The following is a 26,349-nucleotide window of genomic DNA, read 5'->3' on the forward strand; positions in this document are numbered from 1 at the left end:
ATTTTTTCACATTTGTTGCTTTACTTACACATTGATTCACTCTTGGTCAGCTTTTCAAGCAAAGAAAGATATTTGAAGATATCTCTTTTGAAATTTTACTTTTCTGTTTATGATCAGCCTGATTTTTTTTTTTTTTTTTTTTTTTTGCAGAAGTACACATGTTTTTCTTCCCCTGTTGACTGGACTTCTTGGTCTGGTTACATATTGTAGACAAAGTCTTAAGCAGGAAATGCTTGGCTTTTATCTTCTTTCTTTCTATTTTTTTTAGACACACACACACACACACACACACACACACACACACACACACACACTGCAGACAGGCAGGAGGCTTTGTGTTTCAGATGGAGGTGAGAGTTCAGACTCTGCCTCCTGGTTTTCTCCCCTCCTGTCCTGTGGAGATTTAAAGCAGGTCAGTGACCGGGAGAAGCTCTCGGTCGTTTCCCTTTTTTTTAAATAACAGCCACATGCAGCTCCTCCAGCCCCAAGCCTCCTTCCACCAACTTTACCCCAGTCTACAACAGATTTAAGGGCTCAGTAAGTTGGAGAAGTCACAAGTCATTTCCTGGATTTATAGAGAAAAAAAAAGTGCTTACTGCAGTGTGCCCATGCTTCTGTTTACAAACAGGAGCAGTTGAATCAAGGTCTGACAGCTGGGGAAGTCGCCAAGAAGTCACACAGCAGCCTGATTAGGGATGCTGTTTGTCTTAGCATGATTTTATTTGTCTCAAATTGTCATGACACTCAACGATTCATTACTTCATAAAAACAGGAAAAAGCAACCGATGAGTCTGAGGATCTGGCTGAGTAGAAGTCCAAAACTCAGAACTGTGAAGAAACATCTTGAAATAGATCAACTGTCAGTGACGTTAACTGATGTATCTGTTGTTTTGTGAAGGAGGAAGAAGAGGAGATTAAACTGGAGATCAACATGTTGAAGAGCTATTCCCACCACAGGAACATCGCCACTTATTACGGAGCTTTTATTAAGAAAGGGCCTGCTGGACAGGACCACCAGCTCTGGGTTTGTGCACTTTTTTTGGATAGTTTTGCTCACATTTGATTCACTAGCCATAACCAAACTTTTAGTCAATTTCTTTAAATCTGTAAATGTTCCTGCAGTTGGTGATGGAGTACTGTGGAGCTGGCTCTGTGACAGACTTGGTCAAAAAGACAAAGGGGAACTGCTTGAAAGAGGACTGGATAGCCTACATCTGCCGAGAGGTGCTCAGGGTAAGACTGATGTAAAATAAATCAACACGCTTACACAGCAGGACACCTTTTAATGAGCTGCAGGGGACTGATAAGAGCCAGGAGGAGTCAGATAGATGTTATTTTATCATTTTTTGGATATTTTTAAAATGATCAGACATGGTCTGAAAAACCTGTCAACTTTTGCAAGCTTGCAAGCATGTCACGTGTTCTTATTCTGTAATTGTGAGGGGTGTTTTTGATTTTTTGTCTCCTTGTTTTTGAGTAGTCAATGAGTTAAGCTGCTTGTCTAAATTATTTTCAGTTTTCCTGGATTTAAAAACCAAGTTGTATGACAAGTCGAAGGTGCTGTTATAACTGGCTTTGTTTTTTTTACATGTAAGGTTTCATACATAACATCTACACCAGGGGTCACCAACCTTTTTGAGACCAAGGGCTACCTCACTGCAAATGAGTGGCACAAAGGGCTTTCTGTCTGATAAAAACTTTCTGAACTAAATTGCACCACATTTTAATAACATTTATCATTGTAGGAGTGGTAATACTATGTGAAGAGACTGCTCACAAGTCAGTGTTAATAATTTCACAGTTGTTATTAACGATTTGTAGAACAGTGATGGTAGGAGGTAGCTCCATTGTGACCAGTGCTTTTTTGGAACATGCCTTGTGGACACCTTAAGTGGCTCTTGAGGGCACCCAGGTGTCCACGGGCACAACATTGGTACACCATATAAACTTAGCTCAGAAAGTAAGGGCCTTTCTATTGGTCATGGTTTTGGGGTAGGCCTTAAATTACATAAGTGAGTAAAAAACGATTACTTTATAGATATAGATATAGTATTGTTACTATGTATGTTTTAAAGCAGATTTGGTTCCTCTGATCTTTTAATATTTGTCAAAATTTCATAACATTTTAGTGCATTAGATGGCAAAAGCTCTCAATGGTATCAGCCATAGAGTAGTGCTTTAACGCACCAATGGGCTGCACCGCCTCAACTTACCATGTACTGTAGGCTGTAAGAGCATCAACATTAACCACAGTTAAATAGAAGACAAAAACCTACAGTCTTTCCCAAAAACCTCCTCTAGTCCTACCGAAATAACATGAGACTGAATGAGTTTTTACCTACAGGCTAAAAGATCGCCAAACTTGCTCATTTTGCAAAGACAGGGCATCCATCAAAAACATAGAGTGACAAATTTTATGATACTCCTCCTTCAAACCATTTTTTTTTTTAAATAAAGAAAAAAAAAATTTTTCAATGAAAAGTTTTAGGTGGGTTTGTCAGAAAATGGGTGAGCGTAGGACTATGGGCCCACCCATGACGCCGCCCCTGCAGTTTAGTAGAATATTTCTTTGTTGTAAAAAGGCCTCTTGGTAATAAATGTAATAGTTTGGAAAAGTCTGTATGATTCCCTTTTAAATGGTGCTGCATTTGTAAGGAAGATGCATTTATGGGATGAGCAGCACAGCCATGTTGGCAATTTATTGAGTTATTCTTTTAACAAACAGGAGCCTGAGTAATGTGTGGAAGAACCATACACAGCCACCACAGCCTGGCTGTTCCTTCATGTCAGTGCCAAACAGCTTAGTCTGGTGTCATTTGGACTCTTGTTTGGAGATTATGGTACCCCCCATTGTGGATTGTCAGCACGTGTGAACATGGGCCTTGCTACAGTGGTCAGTAGATGTCTGCTCCAAGAATTAGCACGCCACGTTGACTGATAGCATTGCGATACAGCATCTTATGTAGCACAGAGGTGGGATTCTCAGAGATGACACTCAGGATCTATGAGCTTGGAGGGTGGAATAGCCTGCCAGCAGTTCTGACCTCAATCCCACTGAACATTTGAGGGATCGGTTTTTGCATGCTGTTCGTGCCAGAGTGACCAAGACAACCATGTTGGCTGACTTGTGTCAAATGTTGGTAAAAGACTGGGATACCATCCCCCAATAGTGTGTCACCAGTCTGATCACCAGCACAAGGGGGAGGAGCCAGGTCACTGTGGCTTTTAATGGTTCTTCCACACAACTGAGGCTCCTGTTTGTTAAATAAATAACTTTTTAATTTGCCATAATTTTTTATTGTTTTAAACTTCAATCCACCAAACAACACCAAACCTGAGTCAATGGCAGAATAAGCTGTTTGGCATCAACAGAGATTTGGCTAATCTTTTATGGGAACCACTCACATACACAGCTCTCTCTGCTGCTCGTCCAACAGACGGACGTTTCTCACACCTGGCACCTTTCATTTAAAAGAGAAATAAATAAGCTGTCTAACAGAATGAGATATTACTACCAAGAAAAAACTGCTACAACAAGGAAATAATCCATCAAACACAAATTTCATTACTTTTTTTCCATTATAATTGTTTTTAACCTGCATGAGCTATTGAAATCTCCCACATGCCCAAAGATGAAGAACCTTGTGAGGTATGCATGTGGTTTACAAATCTGCAGTCCAAGCTTTAATCTGACCCAAACTTTTCATAATATGTAAGACTCCTGGCCTGATGACCTCTTTGCAGCTTTATTCAGTCATAAATATTGTGCAGCATAACAGGAACAACAAATTTCATGCAAGTTTTGATGGAACAAGGCAGCTACTCCTGTTTGGTTTGACTTCATATGTTGTCAGTATATTCAAATGGGCCAAAATACTTTCAGTTAAGGCCAAAACTGAAGTGAAACACATGTTCGTAAGATGTTTGAGTTATCTTGCTAAAAGATCACAAGGTCCTGAGAAAGACTCAGGGATGTTTGTGATGATTTCTGTGTCATGTTTGTCTAAGAGGCTCTGGCAATAAACCTTCACATATACAAACCGTGAATAAATTAATGTCAACTCAGCTTTAACATGTCTGGGGTGATGCTGACTAAACCAAATACAAATGGAAAGTGAGATGATTTTCTAGTCGTAACAAACTTTAGAGACAAAAGACTCTGGAGAGTCGCCAGTGCTTTCCCTGCGTCCGTCAGCCAAGCTGTCTCCTCATTGTTTCACCAGAAACAGAAACACACACAGAGACACTTAGCGTAGCATGAAGTCATTGTCTGAAATAGGACTCACTTCCTTTGTTTATTTAACCTCCTTTGAAGAAGCGAGAGCCCAAACACATTAACAAACACACAGGGACACAAAAACAGCGCTCAAAACTGTGCTAATCGGTAGCATGTGCCACTGGGCCAACCCACAACCCCAGAGCGAGGTTATTCTGAACGTTCTTGGAAGTGAAACTCCAAAAGCTTTAAATAAACAGTGCTCTTTATTTATTTTAAACTTTAAATAATAAACACATAATGCTTCTCCTCTTTTCAAGGAGTGTTTTCAGCCTCACATTATGGTGATCGTGGTCATCTGACTATGTGTATATCTGTGTGTGTGTGTATGTTTGTCATCCTGCAGGGTCTTTCCCATCTTCACTCCCATCATGTGATTCATCGAGACATTAAGGGACAAAATGTTTTACTCACAGAGAATGCCGAAGTCAAGCTTGGTATGACAGATCAACACAACACATTATAGTTTCTCCAGCACTGAGGCTGCCTTCAAGCAAAGCAGCAACACAATAGGAGAATCACACACTCATATTCATGTGTATTTTGTATCACACGACTGTAACTTAAACATCACATGAAGAAGCAGTGTGGTTGCTTCTGTTTCTCTGATGTCCATTGTCACTCAGTTTTTATTTTCTATACTCACTGTAGTTGACTTTGGAGTGTCAGCCCAGCTGGATAAGACGATAGGTCGACGAAACACCTTTATCGGCACTCCCTATTGGATGGCTCCGGAGGTCATCGCCTGTGACGAGAACCCTGAGGCCACATATGACTACAGGGTACGAAACTACTCAGAAAAGATCATTGGATAGTTCTTTTGAGTGGAATGCTTGTTGTATGATGTACTTGTCGGTAGTAAATGTAAAAGCTATAGGAAATGCCAATCAGATCAAATATTAATTAATTCCAACCAAAGCACTGTTCTGTAAGTGAACACTCTATTGGACATTTTATTTCTGAGCTTTTCTGTGCCATCAAAAAACCTATTTGTATTCACACACATACACCACAACTATGTGGGATATAGGTTGGTGAGCCATGCAGACTTTGCTGCAAGTGATCCACTATCATCCTCTTTTGTGTAACGGTCATCAAATACTGTTTTAAGAGGTCTTACTCATGACAGCAATTGACTGTCTCGGTTTGTGGACTCAGTTTCCAAATCTGACCAGCAGGTAACTTTGGATCTGTCTTGCTCTCCAGTCAGCACAAAAGTTTCTCCTGTTTCTCCTTCAGTATGTTGAATCTTGTTCCTTCTCTTCATAAAGGTGTCTACACAGGTATCCAAAGTTAATGTCTCTATCAGAATAAATTGTTCTTTGGGCTGTATTTTTATCTCCTCCAAAGCCTGTTTTTCACACTTATCATTTGACAAGAACCTCATTCAACACCCCTTAAAAAAACCTGAACTATCCCTTTAAGCACTTCTTTTTCAAAGCTTCTCTGTGAATGAATGAGTAAGGTTGTCAGCAGAATATAAAATATTTAGCACTTCTGCAGAAGTTCTTGACTAAGAATTTGCCTCTCCACCTTGATGTTGTCTGAAGATAATGTGATAACAGTACGTTTACATGCTGCTACGGAAATTTCTATGAGTAATGCTATTAGCTTAGTCAGCATGAGATCGGATTGTTTTCCCTGATCGGATGTTGAAATGTATGTAAACGGCTTAGTTGGACTGAGATTGGACTAAGCATAGCTCAGTTGACATACCTAGATACTGTTATAGCTATTGAGCTGCCGTCGGATTTGACAGGACTCAGCAGGTCGTATTAGTCCTCTGCGTTCAGCCAAAGCAGGAAGTAGTTGACTATGATAAAAACAGTCACTGTGCTAATACAGTGTATGGCTCCAACACAACAAACACCATAGCACACAAAAAACATCTCGGCCATCGTTGTAAAAAAAGTCCTTCCTCCTTGGGTGAACTAAAACTAGTTTGACACATATGCAGCTTTTCTTATCAAATAGGACACAGCGCCACCTATCTCAGAGGAGTGAGACATTGGTGGCCAGAAGTCTAATTCTTTCTTTCTTTTTCTGCATGTATACACAGACAAGACCAGATCCCCTGCTGTGACTTTATGATCCAGCTATGATCTTAGTTGAACTGCTGCGTGCATGTAAACATACTGACTGTGTACAGTTTTACGGAAGCATGCAAGGTGAAAGAGAAAATAGTGAAGAAATAAAGTACAGACTTCAAGTGTATAATTAAAATTTGGTTTGTGTGAAAGACACCTTAAAGGGATAGTTCAGTTTTTTTGAAGTGGGGTTGTATGAGCTCTATGTGACCACTAAAGACTTTAGATACAGTAGAAAGTTGTCTCCTCTCCCTCAGTAAGACACAGACTGTAATCGATGGTGACGAGGAAATAGGCGCTAACAGGGAAAGACGGTACCAAATTCAAAGGCTATTTTCTCTGCCTACAAGAACTAAAATCAAAAAAGTAATACCACAGTTTAAGAGTACGCTACATAAAATATTTTTTAAGTGCATTAAGTCTTCAGAAATATAAACATTTATCCGGACCTAACTAACTGGTCATGTGTCCTTCCGCGCAGCGCTAGTGCGCTCCATCCCCCCTCCTCCTTTCAGCTGTAGGGAATGTAAACAAGCTGTGCTTCGGGCGCCGGTTACAGACATAAATGTTTATAAATGACTTAATGCACTTAAAAAATATTTTATGTAGCATACTCTTAAACTGTGGTATTACTTTTTGATTTTAGTTCTTTTAGACAGAGAAAATAGTCTTTGAATCTGGCACAGTATTTCTCTGTTAGCGCCTATTTCCTCGTCACCATCGATTACAGTCTGTGTCTTACTGAGGGAGAGGAGAAAACTTTCTACTGTATCTAATGTCCTTAGTGGTCACATAGAGCTCATACAACCCCACTTAAAAAAAACTGAACTTTCCCTTTAAGTGTGCAGCTGTAACAAAAAATAAAAGCAATTACACGTTTTTCTAAAGGGTAAAAATGTTGACAAAATGAAGCCAAGGTAAGGGATTAGTTTGTTTTCATGGAACATGATTAATTTGAAAAAAGGTTAGAATAACACGAGTGTGAAGGCCAAGCTAACACTTTAAGCCACTGAAGCACAGCACCTGGATAATTAACTGACGGGCTGCTAATTACCATGTTGGATAAATGAAAGTCCACATCTTATTCACTTGTTGACAGAACACCCACATATAACTCTGACAGCTCCGTGCTGCTTCAGCAATCAAAACCTGTTTGTCCTTCTGGTTGGAAACACCTGACCACACAAACAGGGTTACATCTTTGTGTAGAATTTGGCTGCAAATTACCCCATACGGCCTTAAATACAGACACATACAGCAATATGAACAACCCTAATCACACTTACTTACATAAATTGAGCTGCTTAAAAATGTTTGTTCTTCTGAAAGACACGGAATTAAACCAATAGATCAACTGATTCTTTTCATATTTTGCAAATAGTTGTCTTGATAATCAAATCAAATCAGTCAAAGTTATAATTTCAGTGTATGCCTTACTGACAGAATGCATGTTTACAATTAAAAATAAAAAAATACATCCAAAGTTTAATGATAACAAAGCACTTATGTGAACTTATGTGTGCCCCAGTCTTTGCTAATCTGTGTGTATCCCAGTCTTAACCTCTTCTTGTTTCTTTTGTTCTCAGAGTGACCTCTGGTCTTTAGGCATCACGGCTCTAGAGATGGCTGAAGGAGCACCCCGTAAGTTAGAAACATTCTCTCATGCACACATTAATGTGTGATATCTGTTTGTTTTTGTTTGTTTGTGTGTTTGTGTGTTTGTGTGTGTGTTTCACTCTGGAGTTGTTTTTTGATTCTTGTAACCTTTTGTGTTTGTATCAGTTCCTTTTTCCAAAAATCCCTTCCAGACAACTCTCACGCTCCTCCTTCAACCACTCTCACTCTCCATCATCTGCTCACTTTGACTGTCAATGACTCTCTTGTTCCCTCTGTGATTTATTTGTAGCCCTGTGTGACATGCATCCAATGAGAGCTCTCTTCTTGATTCCACGAAACCCTCCCCCAAAGCTGAAATCAAAGAAATGGTAAGCCTGTGAACACACACACTCACACCACAGAACTTAAAGAGCAGCGTGTTGTTGAAAACACGATAAGGTCTGGGTATTTAAAAAAAAAAACCTGTGTTGAATTTGATTCTGATGTGCCACAATTTGATTTATTGTGGATTTGATATGACCTGATTTGATTTAAGAGTGAATAACATGCTCTGATACTGGTTTAAAGATGTGAGTAGATTACTGAAATGTTGTTATGATTCATTACATTACCTTCCATTATTTTAAAATGAAAATCTGTGAGTTGTTTGTATTGGTTTAGAAAAACTGACTCCACTGACTTGTGTATTTATTAATTCAAGTAAGGACAATAGTCGGATAGAATAGAATAGAATAGAACTTTATTTTCATTGTAACAAGTACAACGAAATTGAAGTCACGGCAGCAATCAAGAATATAAAAGTAAGAAAGTGCAAAAAGGTCCATAAGAAAATAGATGATGACAGCTTGTCCATCATTCTCCAGTTCAGCCAGCCTCCACCTCCACAGAGTCAGGTGAAGCTCTTCTCACATCTCTAATGTGGCGTTGGTGTCTGGTGTTAGCTCTGTTAGCCATGTCTGTGAATAGCATCATGTTACTCTGCCTTCTGGTAGTCCCTCTGTTGCTGGGTTGGCACAGCTAGCTCATCCATCGTATTGGAAATAGATCTTACGTTCCCAATAACGATGGATGGAAGGACAGGTCCATGTTGTCACCTTTTAGCTCACACCTGAGAACCAGCACGTCGTCCTCACCTCCTTCACCTCACCTTGTGGGAAGACATCTGGCCTTACACCAGTTAGCATTGACATGCTACAGACTGCTAACAGCTGATTTCACATGTAAACAATGCGGCCATGGTTACATGTAGGATCTCCAGACAAACACAGGAGAAAAAGTAGAAAAAATATCACTGAAGCCACAAAAAGTTTGGTGTCCATGCCCAACAAATGAGCCATACAAAGTAATGATCCACTCCAAATACAAAGATTGCGAAAAAGAGACAAATAAATTACAAGAAATGGACAAAGAAGAGAGAGCTGCTGCAAAAGGCAGCCATAGCCAACAGGGCAGCGCCTAGTCTATCAACACAGACTCAGTTATCTTCTGTAGGCATTCAGAGCCTGGCTAAAGCTCACAGAGGAGTGAGTTGTGAAGCCACCCTAGGTTGTGAACCACAGGTTTAACTTCAGCCACAGCTTGCTAAACCAGCCTGAGGTGTCAACTCAAAAGTGGTGTAGGTTTGTTGTTTTTTTTTTGTTTGTTTTTTTTTTCAATTTCTGCTATACTCTCAGGGTTTTTATGCCTTTATTGGGAGCAGGAAACAGGGTGAGGGTGGAGAGTGACATGTGGGAAAGAGACCGCAGGTTGGACTTAAACCTTGGACGACCACATGAGGGCTATTTGACTCGTGGGGCAATTGGCCATACTGACGCCTCTTGTGGGTTTGTTGTTTTGGTGCAGTTTACATCTAAATCCTCCCAAAATAGCTTTTGTAGACACTAACTTTACATTGCCACCCACTGCCTTTGCCATTTTGTTGACTGAACAGTTGTTTAGTGAAGAGAAATCTGCACAATCCTCCAAACCAAACCCTCTCAAGAGTGTGGCCTCAGTACATCTTGTCCTTTGGACTGTCTGCGTGGACACTGAATTGGAAAAAAGTATATTTCAAAGCAGGGATAAATCAACTTTTGACTTCAGACAAAATATTTCACAGCACTCTCCTTTAACAAACACTTAAGCTCTAAGTCATGCAGGGAGCTAAATGAAAGTTACCAACAGTTATGTGTCCAACATTTTTTTCAAAGTAAACGTCAGTCCTTTTTGTTACTGATGTATCTTTGTCAATTTTAAGATAAATCCCATTCTTCCACTTGTCTCCTCTGCTCCTCTCTCATACTATCTCCTCTTCTTCCTTGTCATACATAATGGATAAGTTTGCAGGACAGCTTGCAGGACAGCTTTTAATAGCTTCAATGGTCAGGGGTACACTGCCTCCATTTCTTTTGCCTCAAGGCCTCCCAAAGGCAGAAAGCACACCAAACACTAAGAAGCAGCACATAGTGTCCCTTCCTTGTTTTCTTCTTGTTTGGAGCTCAGATAGTACACCTCTGAGGAGTCTCTGTAAACTGTAAGCAGATACTGCCTCTGTAGTCAACATTTTTGACAGGATATCTCTTGGTTACACTGCAACAAGTGGTTTCTAGCTTCCACTGCTCTGGTGAGTTTCAGCATAAATGACTTTTGGTGTTGCATGTAAGGGAGAGAGTTTCTTAAAATTACAATTTTTTAAGTTTGATAAATTGATCTGTGGTTTTTATTTGTCTCCCACTTTTCTTTTTGACAAACTTTTCTTTGATTTCTTTTTCATATGATTCATTGGCTACAAACACTGCTGTATGCTTTGGTTTTTTACTTTGTTTGTTTTATGATCCTAAACCTGCTCAAGTTAAGACATGTTATTTTTAATAAGCACAAAAGGTTTACAGACTTCTTAAGGAAATGGACTTAAGTCATTGTCATAGCTTTAACTTCTGTAGTACCTGTAGCTATGCACTTGCATGTCTGTAATTGTTCCTCAGTGAAGCTATTTCCCTTAAACCAGTTTAATTTGAGACCCCTTTAAGTGGGTCATTTCACCACAGAAGGTTTGGCATTAAGTGAAAAACAGAGTCAAGGTGGGCAGTGGCAGATTGTGAAGAAATGTGTTTACTTCAAAAGACTAGGAATGAGTTTGTTTAAAGGTGAGCTTCACATCAAACCACTGAGAGATTCCCAACTTTATTCAAAGCACACATTTTGACACTTTAAGACTTTAAACTAAAAAGGAAAATTTGATATTTCACAGCATAATCTTTGTCTAATTACATTTTTTGCAGGTCAAAGCGTTTCTTGTCATTCGTCGACGGTTGTCTGGTCAAGAACCATTTGCATCGACCCACTACAGACACTCTGCTGAGACACGCCTTCATTCGAGACCTGGCCAATGAAAGACAGGTTCGCATCATGCTCAAAGATCACCTGGATAGGACTCGGAAGAAAAGGGAGAAAGGTAAGGAGGAACGGATGGATTACGACAAATGTCTTAATTCTTTCCCTACTGTGGTAGAAGATGAATTGTTATTATGCTGTAGCTGAGTAAGTGCAGCATCTGCTCTGGTGGAACAGCTTCTGCTTTCCTAAAGAATCAAAAGCTCATGGAATCTTTTCATTTAGATCAAACTGTAAATTGAAATCTTTGAGTTGTGACTGTTACCTATAAGTTACAAAACTTGTTTTTCTACACTTAACTATCTTTGATCAGTATTACTTTGAAAATGGCAGACAACTACTTATGCAAACCATTAAATCTCTACAGTTCCCCTAAATTAGCTATGACAACATACATAGAGTTAAACTTAACACTTTAAAGTGTCTTCATTTGTCCACACTAAATGTGAACCAACAGACAGGGTACACTTTGTTATGAGTGACTGATCAACCTGTGAGGCATGTTAGTGGACTTTGAGAGGAACGATAAGTGAGCCCATGCAAGCACTGACAACATGAAAGGCCCATGCCCAGTAAGGGAATCAAACCAGGAACCTTCTGACAGGACAACCAGTTCATCGGCAACAACTCACAACATGGAACCATAGTTTCTTCATTTATCCTACTAGAAAGCTGTATTTAAACAGTTTGTAGTACAGCAGCTGCTCAGTACAAGTGAGACAAATAAAAACTGACATTACCTAAGTTTAAAAACAACACTGTAGCAGTGATCAGGGAAGATGAAGATGACTCTCCTCGAGAAACAAGTATGTTGTAGCTTAAATACACACAAGAAGAGTTAATTCTCTATTCTTGTTTCTGCTCTGACACTGTAAATCTAACACGTTTGATTTTGCTGTCTTCTAGTTGCAAAAAAGCACTGTCTTGCAATAAAACCAATTTGGATACAAATGCAAGGAGATACTTGAAGTGGTCAAAATATAGAGGGACATGAGGAGGAGTCATGGTAACCTTCGAAAAGGAAAGATTTTTAATGGAGTCTCAGTGTAGTAGCAGATTCCTCCCAAGCTGTTTTAATAGCCACCTGAGTGATACATGCACAACTGGTGTTCTGACACTTTCATTCATGAAAATAATTCCAGTGCTCACTCTCAGGTCTGCAGCTGATGTTTCATTTCTTTCAACAGATGTGGATTCCATGACTTAGTGTCCTTTTTTTACCAACTCATTGTTCAAAATCAAAAAGGCATATATTTACATTAAAAAGGTTCAACTTGCTTATGTTTCACTCTCCACATTTCATGGTCAAATTAAATTTTGCGTTTTGCTCGTCTTAACCTGAACAAAACAAAGACTAACCTGCACTCCTGTGCTGGCTGACCTAAATAATTAAAGCTCCGTCCATGACTATATATTTTCCAGACAGGTAAAGATGAATCTATAAATTAGTGAACAACCCTTTTCCTTTTTTTATATCATCAAATTTTCATGAATTTGAGCCTTATGATTGATTGTCTAAACTAAAAGTCCTAAATTGTTTGTTTGGATATAAAGTCTTCAAATAAGTTTGAAATGGCTTCTAGACCCACAGATGAGTTGTTTTATTCTACTTAATTTAATGAGCACTAGTGTTTTAAAAACAGCCCAGAAGGGATGTTCTCTTATTAGCATTCAAGCAGTGTCAGCAACAGTTGTTGTCTATGAAGTTAAGTCATTTGGACGAGTCAAACACAGCCAAAGCAACTTAATCAGACAGTGATAGCAGCAGAAAGAGACAGAGTGAGACACAGGCACAGCTGAGAGAAAGAGACAGAGCTGGAAAGAGGAACTGAGAGGGGAAGGAAGGAGGAAACAGATTGCCCATCTGGTTCTAATCTTCTATTAGCTTTTAAAAACACACTAATGACTGCGAGACACACTGCATGCTGCATATGTTGTGTGTGTGTGTGAGGGGGGTGTCAAGGCAGTGTGTTCTAAATCACATTTGTTTTTCCCCTCCAGGGAAATGAAACCTTGGTGGGTACGTGTGTGTGAAAAAGTTACTGTGGCAGAACCAATAGGCCATTTTCAGGAAATCACGCAGCATAGTTTGGACAAACATGGTTTATACTTTGAAAACTCCAAATTAAGACAAAAACATACTGGTGCGTCTGCAGAGATATTCCTCCACTTTCTTCTCTCCTGCAGCGTAAGTTCATTTCAGGCAGCCTCCTTCTTCCTCTGCTTCGACACACACACCTGTACCTCGTTAGCTTCCTGGGTGTTAATGGCAACATATGGCGTGTCAAATCCAGTAAATGCCCGAGTTGGACCGAGCTACTCTCTCACCATATGTTCAGGAAAGTGCTGGGCTCACAGCCTATATGACTGGCCTGTGGACTAAAGCCCCCTGGACCAGTTTTGAACTGTTAGCGATTTTGGTGGAAAGATCATGTGCTGCCAAGAGACTCCGAGAGACTTTGAGAATTTCCTGTTCATAATTCAAACATAAATGCTAAAGGATGGATACCAAAATGGTTTAAATACACCCTGAGGCTGATTGATCAGAGACTGTAGTATTTCTGTATTGCCCCTTCAAATGTTCTTTTTAATACATCAGTGTAATGAATTATGAGACCATATTCTTACATGAACATACAAACACTCCTTTCACACAGTCTGCTGAGCCTCTGCTACATCTCGCTGTCCTTTTTAATAGCATGGAGGAGGAAATTTCCTCCTAGGTTTTTAGGGTTTGACTAATGAATGATTTCACTGTTTATTGTGAAGTGAGGGATAATGGAGCATGAGATGTTTTAAAAATGAATTTGAAGTCTAACAAGGTGACCACTCAATAATTTCCATGCATTCAAAGCTCCTGTGAGAAGTTTGTAGCTGGTGCTGAAACAGGATTTAATTGATACGTAGACATGTTTATGAGCTGCAAAATTAAAGAAGATCACCATCAACATGACTGTTTCTATGAACTGTTGATGTCTAAAACTTGTGGGGTTCAGGAGCTTTAATAAAACAATTTATCTTGTTGTAGATTTTGATTCAAATGATGTATTGTTGGAAAAAAAATTTTTTATATTTCTTAAATTAATAATATTCTGGGCTGCACTGTTGTGGTTTGCGCCGTTCCCTCACAGTGAAGGCCCATTATACTCCCTTTACGTACGAAAATGTATCCGTCCGTTTCAAACGATGTTACTGCCCACACACATCCGTACGTCCTTTACGCAAAGTCAAAAGTTCATGACAACAAAACTCAAAAACAAGCATGGCGACTGTGGATGAGGTATTAATGTTTCGCTTGCATAAAAGACAAAATCTGAGGCAGCATTGTAGCAGGCAGGGGTCAGTGAGGTGGTTAAATACATTGCGAAAGTTTCACTGAAGTTATTTTTTTTAATGTCTCACTTAAACTTTGTATCGGGTACTAACAGCAACACTGCCCCCATGGTTTCCGGTGGTACTGCTCTGATTGGTCCGTACCTGTAAGCTTTATGGAAACATGCAGAAATACGGACGAAATGAACGCAGAGCAAGACTGCACGGTGGCGCAACGGTTAGCACTGCAGCTTCAAAGAAAGAAAGAAATGCACCCGTGCGATTCCCAGTCAGGCTGGCGGGCCTTCCTGTATGGAATTTACATGTCCCTCCCTTGCATGCATTGGTTCTCTCTGGGTCCTCTGGCCTCCTCCCACATTCCAAAATCATGCTCATCAGGTTTATTGTGTGTGTGAATAGTTGTCTGTCTCTGTGTCAGCCCTGTGATTGACTGGCGACCAGTCCAAGATGTACCCAGCCTCTCGCTCAATGACAGCTGGGATAGGCTCCCTGAACAGGATAAGTGGTTCAGACAATCAATGAATGAATGAACACAGAGCAAGGACAGAAGGCTCCGTCCCTATCCCTATCTGAATGTAACGTTGAGCATAAATGTGCCTTTTGAAGGTTCCTGGTTTGATTCCTTGGTTGGGCAGGATCCTTTCTGTTTGGAGTTAGCATTTTACATGTTAGCCCTGTAGTACAGTGCTCACCTGTCCAGGATGTACCCCACCTTTAGCCCAGTGATTGGGCATTGGTCTGCATTTTCAAAAAGTTGCTTTGTCTAACAGTTCAGTTTCAAATCTGTAAAATAAGAAAAGAGACATATTTTACCTTGGGCAGGCTGGGTGATACTATTTGAGCATAATGACTCAAACAAATGAAGTAACTAAGTAGCTGCTAAGTATTTAACTTTGCACTGAACAAACAGTTAACTTATCACTGTAGCTACAATTAGTGTTGTCCCAGTCTGATATTGATATCGGATATCGGTCTGATATCAGCAAAAAAACAAGTATCGGATTATATCGGAATGCATCTAAAATCTCCGATGTAAGCAGTCCATTCCAGACTCCGCTCCTGCTTTTTTTATTTGATTTAGGTTATTTTCTGGGTCTTCTAATTTATTCTTTTTTTATTCAATTACTAGTATATTCTTATGTCTAATGTTAAAATTTCCATTACCCATTGGTTAATAATAAATGGGTCAGTTTTTCCTCATACCTACTGTTGCTGACTACTGTTCTTTGTTTGAATGATATCACTTAATCAAGCCTTTTCTAACATGACAGACATACTACAAAATAAGTAATAAAAGTATACATGTTTAATGCTGATATCGTATCGGATTAATATCGGTATCGGCCGATACTCAATGCTGCAGTATCGGTATCGTATCGGCAGTGAAAATGTAATATCGGGACATCCCTTGCTACAATTCATCACAAAGTGCTGTCAATACATGGAATTACAGAAGATTCATTTCTCCACCGATCATCAATTTTAATATTGTTATTTATATATTTGGCTCAATAATGACTGAATAAATGACCTCAGGTATCTCTCTCCATTTCTGTCTGTCTTTCTATTAATTTTCTCTTGACCGTCAGAGGGTCCAGAGTACGAGTACAGTGATGGTGAAGAAGAGGAAGATGAGGTGACAGAGGAGGAAGGCGAGCCCAGGTGAGTCTCTTTAAGGCATGTTAGAATGTGTTGAAGGATTTACTCTCTGGGTCAGTGAAGTGAAGCTGTAACTTCTACCAATCAAAAGTCTTCCACAGTAGCTGACCCCAGTAAACATGCAGACCTTTCCTTCATGGTTTTTGTGATGTGTGTTTCACAAACATGTAGATTAATGCTCATACTATCATTATCGTTTTTTCAGCTCCCTTTCACACAGCTAATGAGTAAATGTAGGGGACATTTATGTTCTCCTGGATGTACAAACTCCTCTGTTTTCCCCTGAGATACAAGCAGCAGATGGCACCAAGAACTAAGTCCTACCTCTGAGGATGAGCTGTTAGTGTGTTTTTCTGTCTAACTCATCTTCATTTCTTAACAGATGCGTTCTCTCCTCTCTTCCTCTCCTTCTCTTTAAGCTCCATAGTGAATGTTCCAGGAGAGTGGACGCTAAGGCGAGAGTTTCTGCGTTTACAGACAGAAGATCATGAAGGAGGCAGAGAGGGAGGCCTTGGAGGAGGCGGGGCCAGACAGAGACAACAGGTCAGTTTCATTATTGGTGTTGTGTGTTGTTTTCTCGAGCAGTTGTCTCACTTTATTTGTCAACCAAAAACCCATCTACAATCCAGGCATCTATTTTGGTTCCCAGTGCGTAGTTCAAAGCTTTGGTTAACTAATATTTCAAAGAGTGTGATGAGTCTGTGGAAGCCGGTTTCTGCCAGGTGAAAAAATAAAGACGGCCATCCAAAGAAATACAGCCAAATGATGAGACAACACATTTAAAAATCATGAGCTCAGAGAACAGAGATGTCATTGCCACTAGATTTGCCTTGAAGTTTCTAGTTTTTCATCTCACATTTCTGACATTATCTCATGATTTATCATTTTTTCTCACAATTTTGAATATTCAACTAATTACTTTGACAAAATATTTAAACCTTTTCTCATTATTTTGACTTTTTATTAATCATTTCAACTTAGTTTCCCATAATTTTGACTTTTTAATGCCATAAGTTCAATTTATGTCTCATAATTCAGACTTTTTAACTCATAATTGTGCTTTTTCATCTCATAATCTCAACTTTGATACCCATAACTTGGACTTTGTGTATCACAATTTTTACTATTTCTCATTATTTTGACTTTTTATTCCATGTTTAAGACCAATTATCTTCTTTATTTTTACTATTTGTATGGTTATTTGGACCTAGTCTCCTAATTTCATTTTTTTGCTCCAAATGGCCTAGTTTTTATGTAGTCTCTCAAACTTTTGTTTTTTTTTTAATCCCTTAAAATCTTTTACTATAAATTCAACTTTAATCTCATAACTTTGACTGATGTTTTAATCTTTTAACTTTTTTTAGGGAAAGTCTTCCTATTTATTTTTTTCACCTAGCGGAAACAAGTTTCACATGAAATGTCCTCCGTTTTTCAGCTTTGATCATTAAATAAATCATGTCCAGGCTTTGCAGCAGCAGAGGCAGCAGTTGGCGGAGCAGGAACGATACAAGCAGCAGTTACTGGCTGATCGACAGAAGAGGATTCAGCAGCAGCATGAGCAGCGGCAGAAGTTAGAGGATGTGAGTACTATTTGGACACCATACCTCCTGTATTTACTCTGTATGTGTTGGTCTGTGAGAAATTAGAAGGCTGCAGGTTATAGTTCATTTAGAGAAGGAGCAATTCATGTAAGATTCAAAAGCTTTTACCAGTTCCAGCTCCTTAGACTTTGAACTTTATCTGAGCTGATAGCTTTGAAAAATATACTCTTTTCTTGGTTAGCTCATTTAAATTTTTACTTTTGTTTTTTTTTTTTTTAATAAATTCTAAAGATACATTCACCCAAGTTAAAACAAGATAAGTATCCATGTTTCATTAAAAAGAAGTGATCACTTTCATCTTCGAATCAGAAGTTCAGCTTGTGTGATGTTTGATCAAATATGGTTGTAATTACTTGGACTTTTGATGGTGCAGCAGCAGAGGCGTCAGCTGACAGACTGCGCCTTCCAGTGGGCAGAACTTCAGGAGATCCTGCTGGGGGAGGAGTCTGATCTCCGGGACAACAGACTCTTTTTGGATGAGAGGAACTGCCGGAGTGACAGGAGACAGGTGAAGATGAATCGTCATAACTTCAGTTTGAGGACATGAAAGTGTAATACTGACACAATCTTTGTTGTGGTGAGACGTTGCTCTGCTGGATGTCACTGAAGGTGGAGGGTGCTGCTTTTTAGCCATGAAATACCTGTTACTAATAAGAGAAGCTTATTATTGGTGGACAGCGGCAGGGAGACTTTTCAGCTAAGCTCACCAACACTAGATTACGCTGAGACTCGGCTGTGCAGTCTCAAGCTCCTTACGCCCCATTTTCAAAAAGGAAGACAAGAGAAAACCTGAGGAGTAAGGAGGAGGATTAAATTAAAAACAGAGTATTTTGGCCCATATAAGGATATTATAGTCAAAGTCAAAAAGAGGTCATAATGAAATATTCAAAGTTTCAATGTTGGCTAAAAGCATCGTGCCATCTTGCACATTCTGAATATTTTAGCTCCCACCTCATCCTGCTCAAGACCTTAGCATACTCTAATTAAAAGAAGTCTATGGTGTGTGTGTGTGTGTGTGTGTGTGTGTGTGTGTGTGTGTGTGTGTGTGTGTGTGTGTGTGTGTGTGTGTGTGTGTGTGTGTGTGTCTCCTCCACAGGACCACACAGGCAGAAATAGTGGTGCTGATGTGTCGGTAAGGCCTCCAGACTCTCCTGTCGAGCAGGTAAAAAACCTTTAATTGATTTAAAACTTTTTTTGCTGAGATTTTTTCCACATTTTGAACATATTAAGGCTCAGAATCATTGAACACTGTCTGGTTCTTGATTTGCTGATAGTCTTGATCAGTAGTGACGCAGCACTGGGTACTAACTGTCAACCTCTTAGACTCCACTTTCTGTTTTGTGGGTTTTTTCATTTATTCTTTTTTTCATTCATTGTCTTTGATCTTTTTTCTGAAGTCATTTTCTTTTAGTTGATCTTTATTTCTTTTCCTTTTGGTAATTTTTTATTTTGTTTGCTTTCTTCTATTCATTCTCTTTTTCATTGTTTTTATTATCTTTCTTTTTTTGTGTGTGTTAAAGAAAGGACAGAATTCTACAAAGAGTCCTGACTACATGTGTTCAAACAGGTCGTATAGCACAGTCTGTGGATTAAGGACTCTGACGGTGCTCAGTTTTCTGAAATCCTAAAGACTGAGTTATTTATCACTTTCTGCAGCTCTATTGGAATCTAGACGAGTCATTTTCAGATCTTTTGAGAAATGTATTAGTTCTTGTGGCTTATTGTGTTTCTGGCTGTAGTGTAGAGAACACAAAGTGAAGTTAAATCATAGACTTGAGTTTTCATGTGCTTTCACTTCAGTTCATGCCGGGTCGTCCGTGTCATTGCCCCAATTCCAGATGACTGGAATTAAAAAGCATAAATTAAGACAGTTTCAAAGCCATGCTCTGGACACTTTTTTAAGTTAACAGTGTGTTTTTGTTATCTACTATCATGGGATTTGGAAACCCTAGAGAGACAGCGTCACCTCGAAACAGTATCAGATGTTGACATGCTTGTTAGCCTTTGTTTATGGCGCTTTCCTCACTTTGATTTGAAGTCTTCCATCTCTAAACCACACATTATCTGTCTCTACTGATCCCAGCATGTCACTTCTACTCATTTGTTTTTCTTTTATACTTTTCTTTTTAACCTTTAACAATCATAAAGTGTTTCCTTTTTCTATTTTCTCAAAGTTCAGCAATTTTTTTCTTTTTATTTTTTCAGTGTCACTTTCTACTCTTCAAAAATTCTTCCCTGTTTTTTTCCCTTTTTCGGTTATGTCTGCTGTTATATTCTTCTATTTCTGTCATGTGTATACACCCAGTTTGAAATCACTATATCAGTGACTTGTAATCACTTGAGAACTTTTAGGTAATTTATGGCAGGATAAGTCACTCAAATGATTTTCCATCATGTTTCCAGGAAACTGTCAGTTCTTGAGTATTTACCTTCATTGCAAAATTGAGATAGATATAATCTCATTTAGCATGTATCCTCTACAATTATATGTGAGGATGGACACAAATGTGCATGCTGTAGAGAAAGAAAGAACAGGTGGTCCAGTTAAGTAAAAAGCTCAATCTACAGTCACAATCTTTGTTTGTTTCTTTGTTTGTTTGGTAGGGCTTGCCAAATTTGCCACATCACGTGTATTTTTGCTGAAGTTTTCATGAACTTGGCAAATCTGCCATCTTCTCTTTTTCGGTTATCCTCCTTCAGAAAGCATATTGGCACCTGGTTTCTTATCTAAGACAGCACTGACTCTTTATGTTTTCCTTTACCACATTTTACTGGAGAAAGATGAGTTTGCAAACCAGAGCCTGAAGCTCAAGCACCTGCTGGCTGCACTGTTTGTTGAAGCTTTATTTTACAGCTCTGGAGCGGTTCTATCAGTGTTTATTCGTGTGTTTTTACCATAAGCTTTGTTGTGTCTGTCTTTGATTGTCTGTTACATCGAGCTTGTGTTTTATAAGGAGTTCACCCAGTAGCTGTGGCTTGTCTTGTCAGTTACCACTAAACCTTAAAGTGATACTCTGGGATGGAACAAGTTGGGTGCTATCACAAGGTTTAGGTCAGAAATTACCCCTACAGCAGTGTTTTTGTGCAGCAGAAGCCCAGGGCGCACGCACCAAACACCCCCTCCCTGCTCCTCTGCAGGTTTCCTCTGCACTCAGACGGGGCCATATTTTACTTGACCAAAAACACAAATAAACGGACTCGGTTCTCATTGTGTTGTAAAACGGCGCTACCTCAGCTGCAGAGCCACAGCTGGCTATAAGGCGCTTGATATGAGTGTATCAATCCGCACGCACGGTGTGCCAGACAGAAACAGACGCAGGTAGTCTGCCAGGACGAAGAGACACGATGAGAACTGGAGCCTTATTCAGCGGTGTTTTTGTGTGAAAGTAACGTGCTGAAAATTCTCTAAATAAAGCGTGAATGCAGACCGATATCAGATTTTTTCGGTGGGAGTCCGTTTATTTGTCTTTTTGGTCAAGTAAAAAATGGCCCCGTCTGAGTGCAGAGGAAACCTGCAGAGGAGCAGGGAGGGGGTGTTTGGTGCGTGCGCCCTGGGCTTCTGCTGCACAAAAACACTGCTGTAGGGGTAATTTCTGCCCTAAACCTTGTGATAGGACCCAACTTGTTCCATCCCAGAGTATCACTTTAAAGCAGCCTCATCTGACCTTCCAACTTTCAAAGTTTAGAGAACTTTATGTAAAAAATAGCACCGCTGGATTCTTTATTTGTTGATGGATTTAGTAAAAACTCAAATAGTAATACATTTTAAGGGTGAAGATGAGGAAAGGAGAATAAAAAAATTCCTAATTTATTAAAGTTGAGCACCAGTGACACCTGTAGTGTCTTGAGTTTTCTCTGGCAGGTGTCGTGATTCATTATTTAGTAGCTGTAAATCCTATCAGTCTGCATTTGCAAACAAAAATGAATGCTTCCGAATGAAGAGCACCTGTAAGTGGCTTCATTTGGCACCTCCAGACTCTGTCAGTTTCTATGTGTGCTTTTTATGTTTGCTACGCAGAGAGCCGTGGTCTCAAACCAGCTGCTTCAGCACAAGGCCCAGCTCTCCCATCCTAAGCATCAGCCACAAGCAAAGCCTCTGCCTCTCGCTCAGCATCAGCAACCCTCAGCAAGCAGAAGATCTCACCGCACCCTGCCCAAGGACCAAACCCAGCTGCTTTCACTGCAACACGACCACAGACACAGGGACAGAGAGAGGGAGAGGGAGAGGCAGAGGCAGAGAGAAAAGCCTGTGGCAGCTTTCCAGAAGCTAGCAGCTAATAGTGGGAACACAGCTGCTGCTGTTCCTGCTGCTTCCTCACCCAGCCGCCCCGCACACAGCCAGCGATCAGCGGTAAAGCCACTGTGCACAGAAATCCCCAGCACATCCAACATCTTTCAGTTTGACTCTGATTCTATCACACCCACACATTTTAGTTTATTTGAACAGTTTATTCAGTCACTTTTTGCCTGTATCTCTTCCTTTGCCAGTTCTGTTTGCTTTTGGTCTTTCTCTCATTTTTCTATACTGCCTTCACTGATTTCTGAATTACTGGATCTTTACAGTATAAGCTGTAGATCTACAGAAATTAAGTGAAATGTAAACTTGTAGTGTGTGCAGAGAAACAAAAACGTGAAGCCTAATTCTCTCCAGTAGTTACATTTGAAACAGACATTTTCAGAAATATTACACATTTGAGTTACTAAGGAAATTCAACACCTGAACAAGAATTATTAATGGTCAAAAGAATGAAGGTGCTGTTGCATTCAACTTTGGCAAAGTCTAAATTCACATATTATTTTTTAAGTGGTTCAACAAGACGAAATATAGGAGTGGAAGAAAAAAAGTCAAAAATCTGTGTATCTGGATTTTTTGTTTGGCAATATCAAAATTAGGATTCTTTGTCAAAAAAAACTTGTTTTAATTCAAATTCTTCATTTCAGTCTTTGTTTATCAACTGAATTAGAAAGAAGTTACCACTTCTCTCCAGCAGAGGGTGAAATAGTTCTCTCTGACTCACGTGATGTTGTTTTATTGGAAAATATGGCTCCGGATATAGTCTGTAGACATTATTATCATTATTTAACTTTTTTCACATGGTCTGGTGTTAAAGCAAACTCAAAATCGCAAAAGTCATAGAAGAATCACAATTTAAATCGAATCGGCACCCCAAAAATCGTAACAGCATTGAGATGCGAGAATAGCGCATCATCCCAGCCCTAATAAACTAATTTACAGAAATGTTGTTTTCATCTTCTGATAGGTTGATTAATTGATTTCCTCCAATTTCATGTAAGGTATGAGGTGACAAGTTTCATCTTAAAACAGCAGATTTGGAGTAGGGATAGACCGATTATTGGCCGGGCCAATTATCAGTGCCGATATTTGTTTAATCCGCTGGCCAATAAGAAACAAATTTTAAAAATGTGTTGTTGTGGCTCTGATGCAGCCGCTCTGCTGTCTGCCCCCACTTCTCAGTCTCCAGCACTGTCCCACCCACAGTACCCTCTGATTGGTTACAAGCAGAGCCATGGCTTGGGAAACAGCCAATCAGCAGTGCAGTTATTACAGTTATTGCAGTTACATTGAAATTATGGAAAACTTTATTTACTGTAACATTTTAGCTATTTATTTTTTTGAGTTTTCATTTAACTTTATAAAACATGATGCTAAGCCTTGGAGCTGTTTAATAAACTCATGCTTTAAGGTATTTGAATGAAGTTAAGTGTAGGAGTTGGTACTGTTTAAAATTTTGACACCAATATTTTCACTTTGACTTTTGACTTGAATATCGGCTTCAAACATCAGTTTTTGGCCTCCTTGGACACAAATAATCGGTATCTGTATCGGCACGGAAAAATCCACATCGGTCTATCTTTAATTTGTATTATTGTGGGTTAGGACTTCATGTTTTTTAGTGTGGGGTTGTATGAGTTACACATCACTAGCAATTATATTAGCAACAGTGGAGAATGATATGTAAGAAATGGATCATAGTATGCATGAAAATATATTTGCTTTAACTGAAAGACAGTTTCTCATGTTAAAGTTTGGGAGGTTGTATTTGATGGTTTTGGTCATTTTCTCTAAACTAGCTTGCTAATTCAGTTATCTAATCCTGAATGATGATGTCATTGTTGATGGGTTTTAATTAAGTATATGAGAAAAAAACATACCCTTTGTTTTACGTTTTTACGTCTGAGACATGATTGGTCCAGCCACACTGTAATCCTTTCCATGGCCTTTGATTTCTTCTTTGCTGCTTAGTGAGATGTTTTTCATGTGAATACAAAACAGTGTCATCACCAGTGTGTGGGAGATTATTAATGTAAAGTCTAAATAGTTAGGGTCCAACACGGGTAATAATAATGAGAAATTGCATGCATGCTAGACTATAGTTCTCTTTAGAGAGGGACTGGGTCTGCAGCAAAATGTAAATCATTTCAAGAGACTCTGACTCAAACTTTCATCTCAGTTAAAGTGTGAGCTTCAAAAATGAATTTTTAAGTCACATTTCACCAAAAATTGACATATTAGTCTGCAGTGCTGGAGTGGAGAACTGCTGGAACCATCAATGTGTTATAATGTAAAATGTTTAGGAAGAATGATTTAATCTCTCTTTGGTTATAGACGGACGCTCACAGTCCTAAGCATGTTGTTTTTGTTCCAGATGGACTTCCAGGAATCAAACCTCGCTCGGCTCCTTTTAGCTGCTGGTCTGCCCAACCAGATGCACTCCAGGATGGGCTCGGGGAGCAGCTCCAGTCCCTGTACCCCAGCCATGCAAAGAGCCAACCCAAACCAGGTGACTCAGTTATTCCCCATCACACAGGGTGTTGTGTGTTCAGGTAGAAATCACAGCCATAAATGACTTTATTTGTCCTTTTCTTCCTCCTCTAGAATGCCAATCTACGTTCTAGCCGTGATGCCCCTCACAGCAGCTCCATGTCCAATATGGTCCTGTCCCCCTTAGCCCCATTCAGCCCACTTTCCCCAACTGATGATGTCTTCTGGGACTCTGTGGAGACACCTCCTAAGGTGAGGAATGAGCAGATGACACATGAAGTGACATACCAGCAAGAAAGATGACTGACCTCAGAGAGAGGAAATTAAACTAGGTTGTTCCGTCTGTCTAAATTCTTACTTGTGCTGTAAGTCGCTTTGGACTAAAGCGTCTTCTAAATAAAATGAAACTTTAAAATTAGATCTACTTTGTTGTCTCGACTGTGGTTAAAAAAGGACATCATTAGGATAGTTATGCCACGCACAGGAGACCAGCCTGCATCACGAGGTTGGCATAAAGTGCTTGTGTTTGCCCATCATGTGCTCTGATCACACCAAAGTTAAGGAAGTGGTTCACACAGCACAAGATAAGTATTGTCTCTGTGTGCGTTGCTGTATTTTGGGGAAAGTTCCAATGAAAGCTTGAAGATATAGAGGAGTTGTTTTTTTACCTTTCTGAAACACCCATGTGATTAACACCCCTCTACCAGTTATGCTCTTATCTCAAGATATTAAGACAGGTTGAGACCTGGATTGCTTGTAGAGAGGAAAAAATGTGCTGATTGGGTAAGAAAAATTAACTTGTGAAGTTTCTTGAAATAATGCAAGAGACATGACAACTTGTCACAAAACTTAAAGAGTAATCATCTGACACTGTCATGGTTTCTGCTCTGTCAGCAGAGCTCCATGGCTGTGTTTGTGCTGTAATATCCTCATCACCATGTGCTTTATGAATCAGACTTTGACACAAAAGCAGACACTGGTGGCAGTTTGCGTGCATTTCATGGAGCCCATGGTGTCAGAATTCAGTCCATAGTGTATTTGCTCTCATGAGTTTGTGTGACTGTTCAGTAACCTCTGATCGTAAATTCAAACCTGTGTTGAAACAGTTTTCAGGAAACATGAGACACGTCTCAGCATTAGGTTGTGAATTCAGATGAACCAGAGGCAGGATGTGGGCAACTTGTAAGAAAAATGATAGATATTTTCACCACTCACTTCCTGCTCCACTGGGTGTGTCTTCCTCTGAGCATCTAGGTCATGAGAACCAGGAGATGAGAGGTCAATAAGTCACCAGCTGGTTAGTGCAGCTGAGAGTCGAGAGTCAACTGGTTTACTCTGATGGAAACTTTTCTATGACTGACTGAAGCCTTGCTGTTGTAGACATTTGACTCTGCACACAGAACTAAAAGAAGAGCGCCATCATTTTTCATTTACTTACCATGAAATTCAGTCGAGTTCTTGAGTTAATTATTCATTTTTCTTCTGCTTTGTGAAATTTCCAGGTCCCAGAACGCACTACCTCTAAGTTCTACTGTCGAGAGCTGGTGATGGGACACAAGAGGACAGCTTCAAGGTAGATCTCAACTACAAAAGCCTATATAAAAAACAGCACGCAGAAAC

The 26,349-nt window shown here is 39.6% G+C and overlaps 1 protein-coding gene across 1 annotated transcript in view; it reads left to right on the top strand.

Moving 5' to 3' along the window:
- Positions 1-26,349, top strand: part of LOC141793131 (mitogen-activated protein kinase kinase kinase kinase 4) — a 56,561-nt gene that overhangs the window by 12,146 nt on the left and 18,066 nt on the right. The window contains exons 4-19 of the mRNA XM_074673549.1: positions 899-1,024; positions 1,123-1,233; positions 4,623-4,713; positions 4,928-5,058; positions 7,950-8,004; positions 8,270-8,348; positions 11,241-11,413; positions 16,275-16,347; positions 16,764-16,887; positions 17,808-17,924; positions 18,319-18,453; positions 19,042-19,107; positions 21,964-22,296; positions 24,614-24,748; positions 24,844-24,981; positions 26,232-26,302. Of these exons, the coding sequence (XP_074529650.1) occupies positions 899-1,024; positions 1,123-1,233; positions 4,623-4,713; positions 4,928-5,058; positions 7,950-8,004; positions 8,270-8,348; positions 11,241-11,413; positions 16,275-16,347; positions 16,764-16,887; positions 17,808-17,924; positions 18,319-18,453; positions 19,042-19,107; positions 21,964-22,296; positions 24,614-24,748; positions 24,844-24,981; positions 26,232-26,302 (1,958 nt within the window). The remainder of the gene's footprint in view (positions 1-898; positions 1,025-1,122; positions 1,234-4,622; positions 4,714-4,927; positions 5,059-7,949; positions 8,005-8,269; positions 8,349-11,240; positions 11,414-16,274; positions 16,348-16,763; positions 16,888-17,807; positions 17,925-18,318; positions 18,454-19,041; positions 19,108-21,963; positions 22,297-24,613; positions 24,749-24,843; positions 24,982-26,231; positions 26,303-26,349) is intronic.

Source organism: Halichoeres trimaculatus, unplaced genomic scaffold (genome assembly GCF_033239565.1).
Source record: "Halichoeres trimaculatus isolate MK-OKI-2021-1 unplaced genomic scaffold, fHalTri1.1 fHalTri1_scaffold_7, whole genome shotgun sequence".
NCBI classification, from domain to species: domain Eukaryota; kingdom Metazoa; phylum Chordata; class Actinopteri; order Labriformes; family Labridae; genus Halichoeres; species Halichoeres trimaculatus.